At 38.2% G+C, this 14,786-nt stretch overlaps 1 protein-coding gene across 1 annotated transcript; it reads left to right on the top strand.

The window, feature by feature from the left end:
* Nucleotides 1–13,420: 13,420 nt before the first annotated feature.
* LOC101587046 (vomeronasal type-1 receptor 4-like) lies at nt 13,421–14,359 on the top strand. Its single transcript, XM_004648691.1, has one exon. The coding sequence runs from the start codon at nt 13,421–13,423 to the stop codon at nt 14,357–14,359; it is 939 nt and encodes a 312-aa protein (XP_004648748.1).
* The last annotated feature ends 427 nt before the right edge of the window (nt 14,360–14,786 follow it).

The raw sequence follows: 14,786 nt of genomic DNA, 5'->3' as shown, positions 1-14,786 counted from the left end.
TCTGTTCATGATAATTTTCATGTAGGTTTCCAAACTAGCCCGTATACTTACACTTCTTATCTGTTTTCATTCATCAAAGACCATCCTTAAGACTTAGATCTTAGTGCCCTGTCTGCTAGGTAAGTACACTCCAGGACTCCCTGAACCCAATTCCTTTATTCACACACAAGGCATGTGACTTTTCCCCAACACAGGACTGGCATATTGACTTCATCCACATGCCATAGGTATAAGAATCATAACATTTTTCAGTCTGTGTTGAAAACTTCACTGGATAGAGTGGTTAGAGGCTTTCTCTACAATTTCAGAAAAAGTTCAGCAGTGTCTAACTCTTAACTACATAAGCTCCAATTTGGCATCCCCACCTCCATTCAATCACATGATGGCACAGCCTTTCTAAGTGATTTATGCAAAAAGTGTCCAAATCCTTATGGATCTGGTAGGATTTACATTCTCCCTATCATCCTCAGTCCTCAAGTAAAGCAAAGAAAAGTAACTATTGAAAGTCTGATTTACTAAACCCTAACATTCTAGCTACACAAAGGCCCAATATCCCTCCTCTTAATTGCTTTTGTAAGAGCTTGAATCATTCCTAGGGACCCTATCAGATATAAACCCATTGACCTTTTATGAAGGTGCACATTCCTGCTGGAGCCAAACTTCAACCCACACAGAAGTGCTTTTGGAGAATGACTACCAGTTTTACAAGAGGTCTGGAAATAAATGCAACATGCTGGTAACCTTCTTCTGATACCAGTCCATATGATAACAACCCAGCTAACAAACTGGATATATAGATATATAGATATAGATATAGATATAGATAGATATGTATAGATATATATACTGATTTTATTGAGAAAGAAGTAGCAATGAGACAGATTAAAAACAGGTTATTGGGACAGTTACAATAATTAATACATTGTATATTGTTGCCTTTGTAGTAGTTATTCATAGTACAAGATACAAACATATCTTCTCTGAACACTTAGTTCAAACTTTCTTCTCACTGAACTAAGAGAAATTAGCTGTATATGTATGCTAGCTATTTTATATATACAGATGTATTTTTTCACTACAAAATGGTCCTTCATTTATATCCCCCTTTTTTGTTTACTTTTGTCAGGGATGGGCATTCCATTGCCATTCATATACTGTAGGTGCTTGAAGCTTCTGTTCTGAAGGGATAAGTTTGCAGACCAAAAAATTAGAGAAAAAGAAGGGTTACCAGGATAGCGAACATTTTGGCCCTAGCCATTTAAGGTCAGTGAGGACTGAGGACATAAGAGAACCTGTGCTATAACATCCTGTAACTCGGTGGCGCCCCAAATTTACTGATCAAGGAAATTATGGTGCCACAGAGGTAAATGATCAACTATGTAAAGTGTGCCTAAGGAGAGTCACCTGGAGAAAAAACAAACAGGTTTTGTTTAAAAATTTAGGACCACCAACCCTGCAAGAAAACTAGAATTGACCTTTCAGAGTTATTTTTGGCAACCCACCAGGTGTCTGCACACAAAAACCTCCACATTGGATTTATTAGTCTCAAATTACTCTGTTCCAAACTCACAACTCACTTGAACTCTCCCCATCATGGTTGCTACAAGTAATCTCCCCCACACTCCCAAGACTGCCCAAAATATAAAAAAGAAAGAAAAATAAAAATAAAAAAACACCTGAATGTCCCTCCTCTGTATATCCTGTAATTTTAAATATTTTATTTGATTGAATTATTCGAATTTGACCCAGTTTCACCTGCAGGGTTCTATTCCCCAGTCTTTTTACATCTGGATAAAAGATCACCTTTAACAAGGTACACTTTGTGACTTCTCCCTACAGAAAGTCACACTATTTTCCTTCTTTCTCTCCATTCTCATTTTTGACAATAAATTTGGAGGCCCATGACAGGTAACACAGACCTCAGGAATCCCCTCTTTTAACTATGCCTCTTCTGGGGGTCCTGCTCTCCATTGCATTACCACTACAACTGGCTTGCTTCCTGCTTCCAGGATGGAATCGTTTCATATACTTATAGTTACATTGGCCAGTAAAATTTTCCTATAACCCACAGATGCTGTCCCATTATTCTGTCTAGTAATGCCCAACTGTCATTTACTTGAGACTCTGTAATTTACTAACACACTATGTTTGCAATCTTCTATTCAAATTATCTGGAGTGATCTTAGAAGTACCATCTGTTTCTCCTCATATGAAGACCAAATCTTGCACTGAACATGGTCAAGACCACTGTGTCTCATATGAGTATGTACTTGGAAGTCCTAAATATCTCTTGCCTGGAAAATTTATGCATCCTATTCTTCTGATCATAGGTATAGCATACTCCTTGGATTCAAGCTAATAGAGGCAGTTCATTTTTGTAATCTTATTGAAACTACCCACATGGAAGAATGAGCCATATGGAGCTGCTTCCAAGATGTTGTGAAATGAACCTCTGGGCTCACTCCTTTACTTGTGCCTTCAACAACTGTGTTGCCCAGAGTCCACACAAAGACAAAAGCTTTTCTACAGTTCAGTTCATTTTTCTCATTTCCTAGCAGGATTTTTAATAAAGATATCTGCTGCAACTTCTGAAGACACTTCATTGTACATTATTTGACTTCATATGTGTGTTTATGTGTGCACGTATGTGCGTAACTAGTATGTAAAAAATCTCATCACTAAGTGTGTAATCCATGACTTTGAAAACAAAGATGTTTGAGGTGAGATTGAAGTGGGAGAATTTAATACAGCATGTTATGGTTTGTGTCTAGTTGTCTCCCCAAAGCCTCATGCAGTCATTGGGGTGCTGTTCAGGAGTTTGTGACTAGTTCATGATCCAGTGCTGGGATTTTGGATTTGAGTGCTCCTGAATTTATTTGTATGAGTGCTACACCTGGCCTAGAGCAGACATCCTGAATGTAGCATAAGAGACAGACTTGCGCTCTGTGACCATTATTACAGCTACTCCTCCCTTTTGCTCTCATTTTTCTATTGTTTCCTTTAGCCATGAAATGCTGTTCTCTGCCATGAGCTAGTGTGCCTTGGAGTCAGCTAAGAATGGACTGAAACCTCCACAAACTGTGAGCTAAATAAAACTTTCCTTCCTTAATTTTATGCATCAGATGTTTCATTCCATCATTGAGAGAAAAGTACCTGAGATGGAATTTGGTACCAAAGAAGTTAAGTCATGGCTGTGACTAAAACAGATCATGTGGATTATATGCCTATGGGAATGGTGTATGGGAAGAGATAGGAAAAGTTTGAAGAGGTGTCCTACAAAACAAGAGCTGGAACACCATCAGCTATTCTGTATAGGAGATTCATGTCAGAGCTCAGGAAACCAGAAGGCTGATAGATATCCTGCCTTTAAGACCAGGCTGTGGAGGTTTCTTCTGGGAAGAATGTATGCATTGGTAGTTGGACTCCAGATGATGTATTATGGCTTGGCAGAAAATTTGTCTGAATTTTGCCCAAGTCCAGAGACTTTGCCTGAGACTGAGATTAAACATAGTGAACTGATTAATTTTGTAAAAGAAATTTCAAGACAGTGAAATATTTAGACAGTGGCATGGCAATTGCTGGGGGCTTTTGGTCAGATTTATGTTGACAGTCAAGAGCAAAGAACTCATCAAGATGATATAAAATATTGTAAGTTTGACAAGAAAGAAAGTGCCAGGAAGGCTATGAACTGCAAAAATAAAGCTGAGATCTCCAATGTTTAAGAGGAACAGGAGAATAGAAAAAGATATCTTTATGGACTCTGTTTAGAGGGAAAAGCTGCAGAACACCATGTTCCAAACTGGAAGTAGCAGACATACCAGGTTCCAAAATGAAAGTGGAATCCATGCCAGGTTACAGAATAGGAGTGGAATAGAGAATTTGTCTCTTAGAATCAGAGTCAGAGTGCTCATTAATCCAAGCACTTTACCCCAACAGTCAAGATAGAAGAAAGCCTGACTACTGCTCCAGCTGGAAGAAAACCTTCGCATCATACACATGGCACTGCATTTAGGTGAGTACATGATGCAAGAGTTCTGAGGTTAAGAAGGTTTCCACCTAGATTTCAGAAGGCCTCGAAGACCAGGCAGTGTGCCCCTGGGAGGGTAGTGTGTAAAGCTGTGAACAAGAAGTGTATTCAGTGGAAACTCCAGAAGTTTGGAAAAGCCAGAAATATGAATCTTCTAAGGGAAACTGCAAGGGTGGAGCAAAGTAAGCCCAAGAGAGAAGCCATGGAAGCTACCATTAAAAGTACCCTAGGGGCAGAGGCACACAAAGTCTTTGGAGCTTAAACTCATCACAGATTACTTCAGATGTTCCACGTGCAACTACAGGACTTAATGTATGCCCTTCTGTAATTTGGATTTGTTTTTGTCACAGGGCTTTGTATCCCCTTATTTGTATCTTTTGTAATGGTAATGTTTTTCCCGTGCCATTGAATGTTGGAAGTATTTTTCTTTTTATTTGTACAGGGGCTCACAACTTCGAGTTTGCCTTAGATTTTGGAGACTTGGGACTGAACTTCAGCAATACTGAAACTTCTAGGACCTTGGCAACTCTTAGAGATGGAGTAAAATGCCTTTTACATAAAGGGATGTGCATTCGTCTCTGAGGGAATGTTATGATTTGTGTCTAGTTGTCTCCAGAAAGCCTCATGCAGTTATTGGTATGTCGTTCTATATTTTGTGATTAATTCATGATCCAGTGCTGAGATTATAGGTCTGAGTGCTGCTGGATTTATGGGTGTGGCTTCTCCACCTGGCCTGGGGCAGATAGCCTGAATGCAATATAACAGACACAGACATTCTCTCTGTGACCATCGTTGCCAGTACTCATCCCTTTTGCTCTGGCTGTTTTGTTGTTTTCCGTGGTAATAAATTTCTTCCATTTGCCATGTGCCAGTCTTCCTTGAAGCCAGCTGAATATAGAATGAAACCTCCACAAATTGTGAGCTAAATAAAAGTTTCATTACTTAATTTTTGGAGTCAAGTACTTTCCAGTGGGCCACGTAGTGTGCCTACAACTTATGTTGATCCATTGATTCAAGAAGTACAGAAGTTGGCACTAAGCAGTTTGTAAACCAAAATGGAGCAAGTGATATTCATTTATTTTATGTAATATTTTGAAGAAAGAAATGGTAGGCTCTTCCTGTTCAACATCTGATTTGCCTTTTTGCTCAGGTGAACGTCTCTCTATATACTCCTTCTTTGATGGTTATGACTTTTCGTAATGTCTCACTATTAGAAATATGAACATTGGTAAAATACATGCTCCTTCAAAGTTTGCATGAGGTCTACATTTTCAAATTAATTTTCATTACATTGTACCAATGATTGTGATGAGTTCACAGGAAACTTATAAGCAACATTCTTCCCTCTCATTGTAGTTCATGAAAATTTGCTTTCAGGTTGTTCTGACTGTATTTCTTCTCCCTCATTTAATAATGATTCATCCCAGTTGTCTAAAGTTTAGGAAAGAACTAAATGTGGGTTCTGAGAAATTCTCAGAGTAGCACAAAATTCCATGAAACACTGACATTTTGCTTTCAGGATCTGACATGTCAGACCTCATTCCCTTCTCTTAAATTTGAGTTCTCATTTACTTCAGACCTCATTTGCTCATGCAATAACAGAACCTTTACCCAAACTTGTGTATCTTATGAGTAACTGGAAAGTTGTAATTGGCCTAAGTAATTAGCAACTGGAAAAAGTTTGCAAGAGACATCAACACCCTCAAGGGCTGCACTGTGATGGGGAGAGTGGAGTGACAATTATGCTCCGTGGGGAGGTGAGGTCACAGACTCACAAATTCATATCTGAGGTCTGGTCAGTTCCCCCACAAGCATACTTGGTGTCAGAGAAATCATACATCACCAAGAGTCTTGGTAACTGAATGAAGGCAGGTGAGTGTGTTTTATATCACTATCAGAGTATCTGAATGATGAGGATGTGGCTCAGCAGTATGTGTATAAACACAATCAAAAAATTACTGTGAGTTTAAGATAAGTCAGGAGCTAAAGACATGTGGGAGGGAAATGGAAGCTTTGAAGTATGAGATGACCTGAGAAACAGAGGTGAGTCTCACACCCTTCCACAGTCAATAGCCAAGTATCCTAATTGAATGATGCATCATACACAGTGACAACAGTTGGTAGCATGTAGCACAGTGGTAATGGAACCTGAATTTCAAGAACTATATGTTGAAACTCAGTGTTCTGACAGGATTTAGGCTCAATTTTCAAGATTACTTCACTTCTTCTCACATCACATCTGAGCTTGTAATAAATACAAGCTCTGTAGTCAGTGTGCAAGTATTGGATCTGATGCTCAGCAGCAGGAATAAAATTGATTCCTCTACTCAGAATGTGAAAGAGGCAGCAGGTGCAGAGGGGAGACAATGTATGTGTCTCCGCTGAAAACATCTGGCCTATTTAGGCTTCTCTTTTCATCCTAACCACTAGACAAGTAGCACTTGCATGTTTCAGGGACATCTGTGATGCTGAAATTAATTTCTGATTGTAAGAATAGTGTACATTACTTCTATTTATACGATGCACATTTATGACTTTATATTCTCTATTTTGCCAAAATTTTTGTATCTTCTTGTTTCTATCAAATCATTTATGACACTTCATTGATTCAGATATTTAAGTATTGTAAGTTTAGGATTGAAATTTTGTCGAAATTTGTTCCTACTTGGAATAATTATCATGTGCTTATATTTAAGAGGCCATTCTTTTTAAGACAGCATAATTTGTTTAGATAACTGTAATTGAACAGTTGCTTCTGACTTAAGATCAAATGCGATTTTCTTTTTTTTTTTCTGGCAAGAAAGTTTTATTTCACTTTCATTCTTAAGAGTAACACTATACAGAGATAGCAATCTTGAGAAAAAATGATGGGGACAAAATGATTCATATGAATTATATCCACTTAAAATTATTTGTGTTTGCTTTAAATGAATCCAGGTCCCATGGATTATATCCTAGAATTCTGAACTGATCTGATGACTAACTCAAGACCATCGGACAGTAAAACCTTGATTCAAGATGACTGGATTGCTGTAACAGAAGCTAGCTTCACCAAGGATAAGAACTGGTTAGTTTTGTTCCTTAGTATATACAGACCTTCAAACAATATCTAGCACGTATTGACTTGTAAGTGTCCCTGACAAAATTCCAGAATTTAGGGCCAGCACAAAAGTGCTTGCTTAGGTAGAGCGCAGTTCACCGGGTTCGATCCCTGTGCCAGCCCTGCCACCAGGGCATGCTGAGATGGAGACTGGGCATGGTGGCACACCCTTGTAATCCCAGCGCTTGGGAGGCTGAAAACAGGAGCATCGCTATAAGTCCAATCTACATAGACCCTGTACTAAATACATAAATTAAAAAAAATCCAGAATCTAAATTTTTAAAGTTGTAAGTTCCTAAACTTATTTTCCACTTCGCATTATTTTCATTTTATTGTTAATTATAAAGCCTTGTACTACAAAGCCAAATATTTATAAATAGCCAGTACAGACTATGTAACTTAATCCTACCAGACAGCAATGAACATTAATCAAGTTGTCTTAAGATGATCATAGTGTATCACCTATCAAAAACCTAAAACATATCTCTCCCTACAAAAGGAGAAATTTCAACAAGGGTCTTAGTAGCCAAAATTACATCCTTAGAGTTTCAAATATTTTTTAAAAATGTTTATGAAACACCTAATTCTGAAAGGATCTACTCCAGAAGCTCTTTTCAGAATTTTTTTCTTTAGTACAGGTTCTACAGAGTATCACTAGACTGGACTCACAATGATTCTCCCCTTTTCAGCCTCCCAAGTGCTGAGACCACAGGCACGCACCACCACACCCAGTCTCAATGCTTTCTCAGCACGCCTCAGGGCAAGATGGGGAACGAACCCAGGCTGCTGCACTCTAAGCAGGTGCTTTAGTCTGCTGATCTGGCCAGCCCTAAAATAGCCATTTTGCTTTTTTTTTTTTTTTTTTTTTTTTTGGCAGTACCAGGGATTGAACTTGGGACCTTGCACTTGCCAGGAAGGCACTTAGGCCTCTGTGCTATATCCCAGCCCTCAACATTTATATAAGGTGGGCAACTTCTCTTCTTACTGAACTAGCACTTTTAAGCCATGACTCAGCAAGCATGTTCTCCAGGACAAATCCAGCCTGCTGCCTGTGTGTGTACATGAAATTATATTGGAAAACAGCTGTGACTAGTCATGTATGGCCTATGACTACTCATATATTTTGTTCTGAGATAGGGTCTTGCTATGCACTTCAGGCTGGTCTTGAGCTCACTTTGGAGCACAGGTCGGTCTTAAACTCACCATGATCCTTGTCTCAGCCACCTGACTGCTGGGACTGCAGGTGTGCACCACCATACCCAGCTGCCTAACACTGCTTTTGTTATAGCAGTGCAACTGAGTACCTATGACAGATTACATGGCCTATAAATACGTATGTCAGATCTTTACCAAAAGATTGCCAACCTCTATCTTAAAATATTTTCACATTAAAAAAACAATTTAAATTTTCTTAAAATTACAGAAATGCAACTATTTTTCAATTTTCTTCATCACAAATTTTTGTGAACTAACCTAGATTATCTAAATATCTAAATACAACTTATACTCTTGTTTCTATGAATTCTTTATCAAGTTTATTTCTGTAATCAGGTTTACAGAAACAGTTAACCATGGAAAGTGATTGGCAAAGGCAAGCACTGCTCTAATATAAACCTAAGGCTTATTTACTCACATAGAAAAGCAACAAACTTTTTTTCCTTTTGTTACCAGGAATTGAACTCAGGACCTCAAGGCTTGCCAAGCAGATACTGACACCACTGAGCTCTATCCCCAGCCCAACAAAAACTCTGATGTTAAAATTTCACAATTCTTAAACGTTAACTATAATGGCTTTTAATATTATACAAAATCAATTTTTCAGATAATATACTGTTAAAATTTACTATTACCATGTTTGTATTACTTTTATAATGGTCGTCATCTGTCATACAAAAATTCTTCTATTTTCTCTACCAATCCTAACTCTCATTATTTTTTATATTCAAGTCCTATCTTTTAATCCAATTTATTAAAACTTTTTTTTCATTTCTATCCCACTTTATTAGTTAGTTTTGTCAGAGAAGGGCATTCCATTCTCATTTAAACATTGTAGGTGCTTGAATTCAGCAGAATCTCCCAATAGAGTCCAGTAGTCCATAATAGTAGTGGGATTTCTGTAAGACTGGCAATGTCCAAAGTTGTTGACTTGAGCCTCTCATAGCTCAGCATATTAATGTGGCTTTAGTTTTTGGGTTTCTTTTGAAAGCACAATTCTTATTTATTTTTTAATAGCTCTGGGATTGAACACAGATCCTTTGTACTGAGCTATGTCCCCAAACATTTTAAATTTTTAATTCATTGTTATTATAGTATATTTTATAATTGTCCTAGTTTAGTATTAGTTGTAATTAATCTCTTACAAAGCCTAATTTATTTTTTTTCTTTTAAATAAATTTTAAATCAAAGATACAGTATAGATTTTAGAACAAAAATTAAGATTAAGCAATATTCAGAAAATTAAATGTTTCAAAACAATTGAACTAAGAAAAAGTTTTCATGATAGCAAAGAAGTACTAAGAGTAAAACATAAGATAAATACTGGAATGGCAAGAAAATGACCAGTACTTCTAACCGTTTGAGGATAGGATATCGCACAAAGTTCTAGTGTGTTGTGGACATGCATAATGACCGTGACAGTTACTGGTGTCTAGGCATCACTTGTGGAACTGAGCTACAGCTATTTCTTTGAAATCCACCCTGTAGATTCCAGTGGAATCATGACCCATAGGGTGGAAGAGAAGTCCATTTGTAGAGTGTGCTGATGAAAATATTCTGCTGCTGAACACAAAAGAATAACTGAAAGACTACTATTGTATACCTCTTATTCTCCTCTGTTTGTTTGCCCTATTTGGTGGGTTCTTTCCATTCTCATTCATGGGGCTGTGATCAATTTGCTCCCCATCTAGAACTTCATTTAGTAGTCTGTGTAGGCTTGGCTTTGTCATCAGGAAGTTCTTTAGTTGTTCTATGTCATGGAAATATTTCACTTCTCCATTATATTTGAAAGGTAGGTTTGCAGGATAGATCAGTCTGGGTTTGAATTTGTTTCCTTGCAAGACTTGAAGTACTTTGCTCCATGCTCTTCTTGACTTGATGGTTCGTGAAGAAAAACCTGCTGCTATTCTGATGGGTTTTCCTTTAAATGTGATCTGTTTCTTTTCTTTAGCGGCTTTTAGTATACTGCTCTTATGCTGAATTTCTGGAATCTTGATTATTATATGTCTGGGTGTGGTTTTCATTGGATTGATATTATTTGGAGTTCTGTCTGCTTTGGTTACAGGAATGTCAGATTGTTGCCCCATATTTGGGAAGTTTTCTACTATTACTTCTGCCCATATTCTTTTTATATCATTTGTAATGACTCCTTCCTTCTCATTGATGCCTATTAGCCTCACATTGTTCATCTTTGCATCGTCTTGCAGGTATTGAGTTATTTTTTCCTGCATCCTACTTGTTTTAAAGAGATCTTTCCTTACTTTTTCACTAGCTGCAATGGTGTCTTTCAGGTCAGAAAGTCTATCTTCTCTTTCACGCAAACAGTTTTGCCAGTTTGTGATTGAGGTTTTAATTTCCTGTATATGACTTTGAACCTGTTTCATAGATTCTATTTCTTTCCTAAATTGCTTATTCAGGGGTTCCATCATTTTTATATTCTCCTTTATTTTTTTATCAGTGTATTTTTTTTGGCAGAACTGGGGATCGAACTCAGGCCCTTGCGCTTGCCAGGGAAGCACTTATTCCACTGAGCCATCTCCCCGACCAGGCCCCAGTGTATTCTTTAGAAGCACTTAGTACTTCTTTGATTATAGTTACCACTACATTTTCTATTTCTGAAATTAATTTTGATCTGATTTTTTCTATACCTTTCTGCAGTTGATTCTTTACTGTCAACGCTATTATTTCAAAGATATCTGGTATGTGATTTCCAGTTTCCTCAGTGCTAGTGTCTTCTGCAGTTGTACTGGGTGGACTAGGGGCCTGAGACTGCATTTTGTTACTTCTCTTTGTCATTTTGTATACCACTGTCTTCTGACCTTTGGTGTAGAGCTCAGATAGAGTTATTACCTTAGCACCAGGTCCGGATCTACAAAGTTCAGATTCCTCCAGGTGGGTGTTGTTTGGATCTGGCTACTGTGCTCCACTTCTTTCTGCTGCAGGTGTTAGAGTTGAACCCTTTGTGTCTCTCTGGGAAGGTGTTCTGCTCCTGAATCAGCTGGGTGGGTCTTGCCTCTAGCCTCTTTGCAGGGAGTTCTGCTGATGGGTTCCACGATGGGCCTGCAGCCTTGGTCGAATGAGGATCCCCATCCCAGGGTTATCTCACTCTCTCGCCGGGCCTGCGCCTTGGTCGAATGAGGATCCCCATCCCAGGGTTATCTCACTCTCTCGCCGGGCCTGTGCTCTGGGTCTGTTCAGGATCCCGCGGTCCTCGGTCATCTCACTCACTCGCCAGGCCTGCGTTCTGGGTCTATATCTATTAAAACTTTGTTGGTACTCTTTTTCATTTTGGGGCGGCCTTAACATGCCTTCAGGGCATTTCTTTTGGCGGGAGTATCTGGCTTTGAACCAGAGTAACTTGAGCCTCACAGCTTTTTTAAGCAGGCACTTAAACAACTGAGCCAAGGGGCAGGCCCCCGGTACTCTTCCTTTAATCAGCTAAACACATTCTTATTCACATCTCTAAGTGCTAGGGAGGAATTTTTAAAAGCACTGGCACTACCAATACTACTAGTGCAGTGAGATAAATTTCAGTGACTTGTTTCATCCGAAAATTTACCTTCTGGTGATCTTCAAAATCTTGGAAAGAAATACATACATCTTGCACTAGTTATTTATATGCATGATTTATGAACCTCAAATTTTCAACTATTTTCCATAAATATCAAAATATCAGAAAGTACTTATTTTCTAAGTTTTTCAAATTATTTTCGTATCATTCAGTAGAAAAATAAAATGAGGTGACCATGCTTATAATTTAGACAGCATTTTCAATAAAAACATAGAAATATTTTGATTTACATAATACCATAAATCAATATGAAGTCAAAATTCACAATTAACATGTTCATAAAAATTCAGAAAACCATCCTCAGAATAGTTTCTATACAAGATATACAGATGTCTAGTGAATGCCATTCTTCCTCAGCGTGCTACAGAGTTTAGAGGCTCTGCTCGAATATTCCCCAGATCAAGTGCAGAATCTGTCTCTTCATCATTTTCTCCAATGACTGCCACATTTTCACCTCTTACAATGTATAATCCTAGCACCACTTGTTCAACTCCTTGTGAAGAGCTGAATACTCATTCATGGCTTTCATCCAAAATCAAATTAATGGTCTGGTCAAAACCTTTAAGTATACCCACAGGGCTGGTGAGATGGCTCAGTGGTCTAAAGCACCTACTTAGAACAAACTTAGCAAAGCAAAGGGACCGCGGTTCAATCCCCAGCACCACATGCCAGCCAGCCCCGCCCCCTGGTGGGCTGAGCTGGCCACACACACACACACACACACAATTAAATAAATAAGTATACCCACAATCATTCTTCCATCAGAAGTAAAAACAGCAACAGTTTTGTTAATGTAGTTCTCCAAGGCGGACGTCATGTTGCTGAGCCCGGAGATTCTGAGCTGCAGATAAGGGAGAGTGGCTAAAAAGGCCCGCCCAAATGGGATTTTCTGATGTCATCCCAAGAAAAGCAATCTGAATTGCAGAGATCTGTCCTATGAAGTTACAAGCTTCACCCCTACATTTTATATTGAACTCTGAAATTTCTCATAATTGATATTGACTCATACAGAATACATTATCGCATAGATGGAAAATATTCACAAGCAGAAGTATCAAACAAAATACACCCTATATAATCAAAAAGACAAGATTTTTTAAATTGAATATATTGGAATTATTCATACAGTCTCATGACTGAGGATTAGTAGTAAGGTTGAATGCAATATAATTTACTACAGCTAGACTCAAGTTCCAAAATACTCCTGGGTTGGGTAGTAATTAGACAAATCACCAGATTATCCCATTCAGAAAGCATGCTCATCTTCACAATGAGAATAATAAGAATTCCTGTCTTATTAGAATAATATAAGAATAAAAAAGAATCAGATTTTGATTATTTTTTTTCCTGCGGATCAAACTTGTAACCTTGCACTTGCCAGATAGGTGCTTATGCCACTGAGCTATATCCCAAGCCCAGCTCATATTGATTAATATAGGCCATTCTTCACATTTCATTGCAGGAATCTCTGTTATGAAAACAAAGATCATACACTAAATCAGGCTCAATGTCCTCCACGGATTTGGTGAAGGCAATGGTTTACTTCTCTCAGACTCTCATTGGAACGTTGGGGAATTTATTTCTTCTTTGCCACTGTTTTTATCTTCATTTCACTAAATTCCAATTAAGTTCTACAAATCTGATTCTCAAGCACCTGGCTGTAGCCAACTCCTTGGTCATCCTGTTTAGAGGAGTTCCAGAAACAATGGCAGCGTTGGGCTTGAAAGATTTCCTCAGTGACCTTGGATGCAAACTTGTATTCTATGTTCACAGGATAGGCAGAGGTGTGTCCATTGGTAACACCTGCCTTTTGAGTGTTTTCCAGGTTATCACGATCTGCCCTATCAACTCCAGGTGGGCAAAGTTAAAGTCAAGAACCCACAAGTATGTACGCATCTTCAGTATCCTCTGTTGGATCTTCCACATGCTGTTAAGCATAATAGTTCCTTTCTGTGTTACTGACAAATGGCACCATATAAACATCACATACCAAAAAGAGTTTGGATATTGTTCCAGTATTCACCACAAGAAATCTAGGACAATCATGCATACAGCACTGCTGTCCCTTCCCGATGTGTTATGTGTGGTGCTCATGCTCTGCACCAGTAGCTCCATGATTTCCATCCTGTACAGGCACAATCTAAGAATGCAACATATGCACATGACCAACATGACATATAGATCCTCCCCTGAAACCAGGGCCACCAAAACCATCATTCTCTTGGTCAGCACTTTTGTCTGTTTTTATTCACTCTCCCTAATTTTCCATGCTTTCTTTATTTTCTATAACAATCCTAACAGGCTCCTTGTGTGCACTGCTGCAGTAGTCACTGGGAGCTATGCAACTGTCAGCCCTTTCCTGCTCATGAAGCACTACCCCAGCATATCTAATCTCCTTGACTGTATAAGGAAAACCAAAACCTGTCATATTATGAGGAGCATATAACTTTGTTAATTTCATGAGGAACATGAATTTTGCATGATTTTGAAAAACTCTGTTGTTCTCATTTCACTCCCTGAGAGCATCACAAACACAGGAAACAACTCTGCTGTGGAAAGTGATGATGACAATAGAACTTTGTGTGACATCCTATTCTCAAATGGTTAGAAGTGCTGGTCATTTTCTTGCCATTCCAGTATTAATCTTATGTTTTACTCTTAGTACTTCTTTGCTATCTTGAAAACTTTTGCTTAGTTCAATTGTTTTGAAACATCTAATTTTCTGAATATTGCTTAATCTTAATTTTTGTTCTAAAATCTATACTGTATCTTTGACTTAAAATTTATTTAAAAGACATTGTATGATATCGTCTCCTAGTATTAGAAACTTTAAAAAGTATATTTCCATTTTCTGTTGACTTTAAAAACAAAAA

The sequence above is a fragment of the Octodon degus genome, unplaced genomic scaffold, assembly GCF_000260255.1.
Source record: "Octodon degus isolate 3935 unplaced genomic scaffold, OctDeg1.0 scaffold00579, whole genome shotgun sequence".
In the NCBI taxonomy this organism is placed as follows: Eukaryota; Metazoa; Chordata; class Mammalia; order Rodentia; family Octodontidae; genus Octodon; species Octodon degus.
This window is presented reverse-complemented; position numbering and strand designations above follow the sequence as displayed.

Coding starts and splice junctions, on each gene's coding strand:
- LOC101587046 (XM_004648691.1), top strand. CDS start 13,421: ATGTCCTCCACGGATTTGGTGAAGGCAATGGTTTACTTCTCTCAGACT.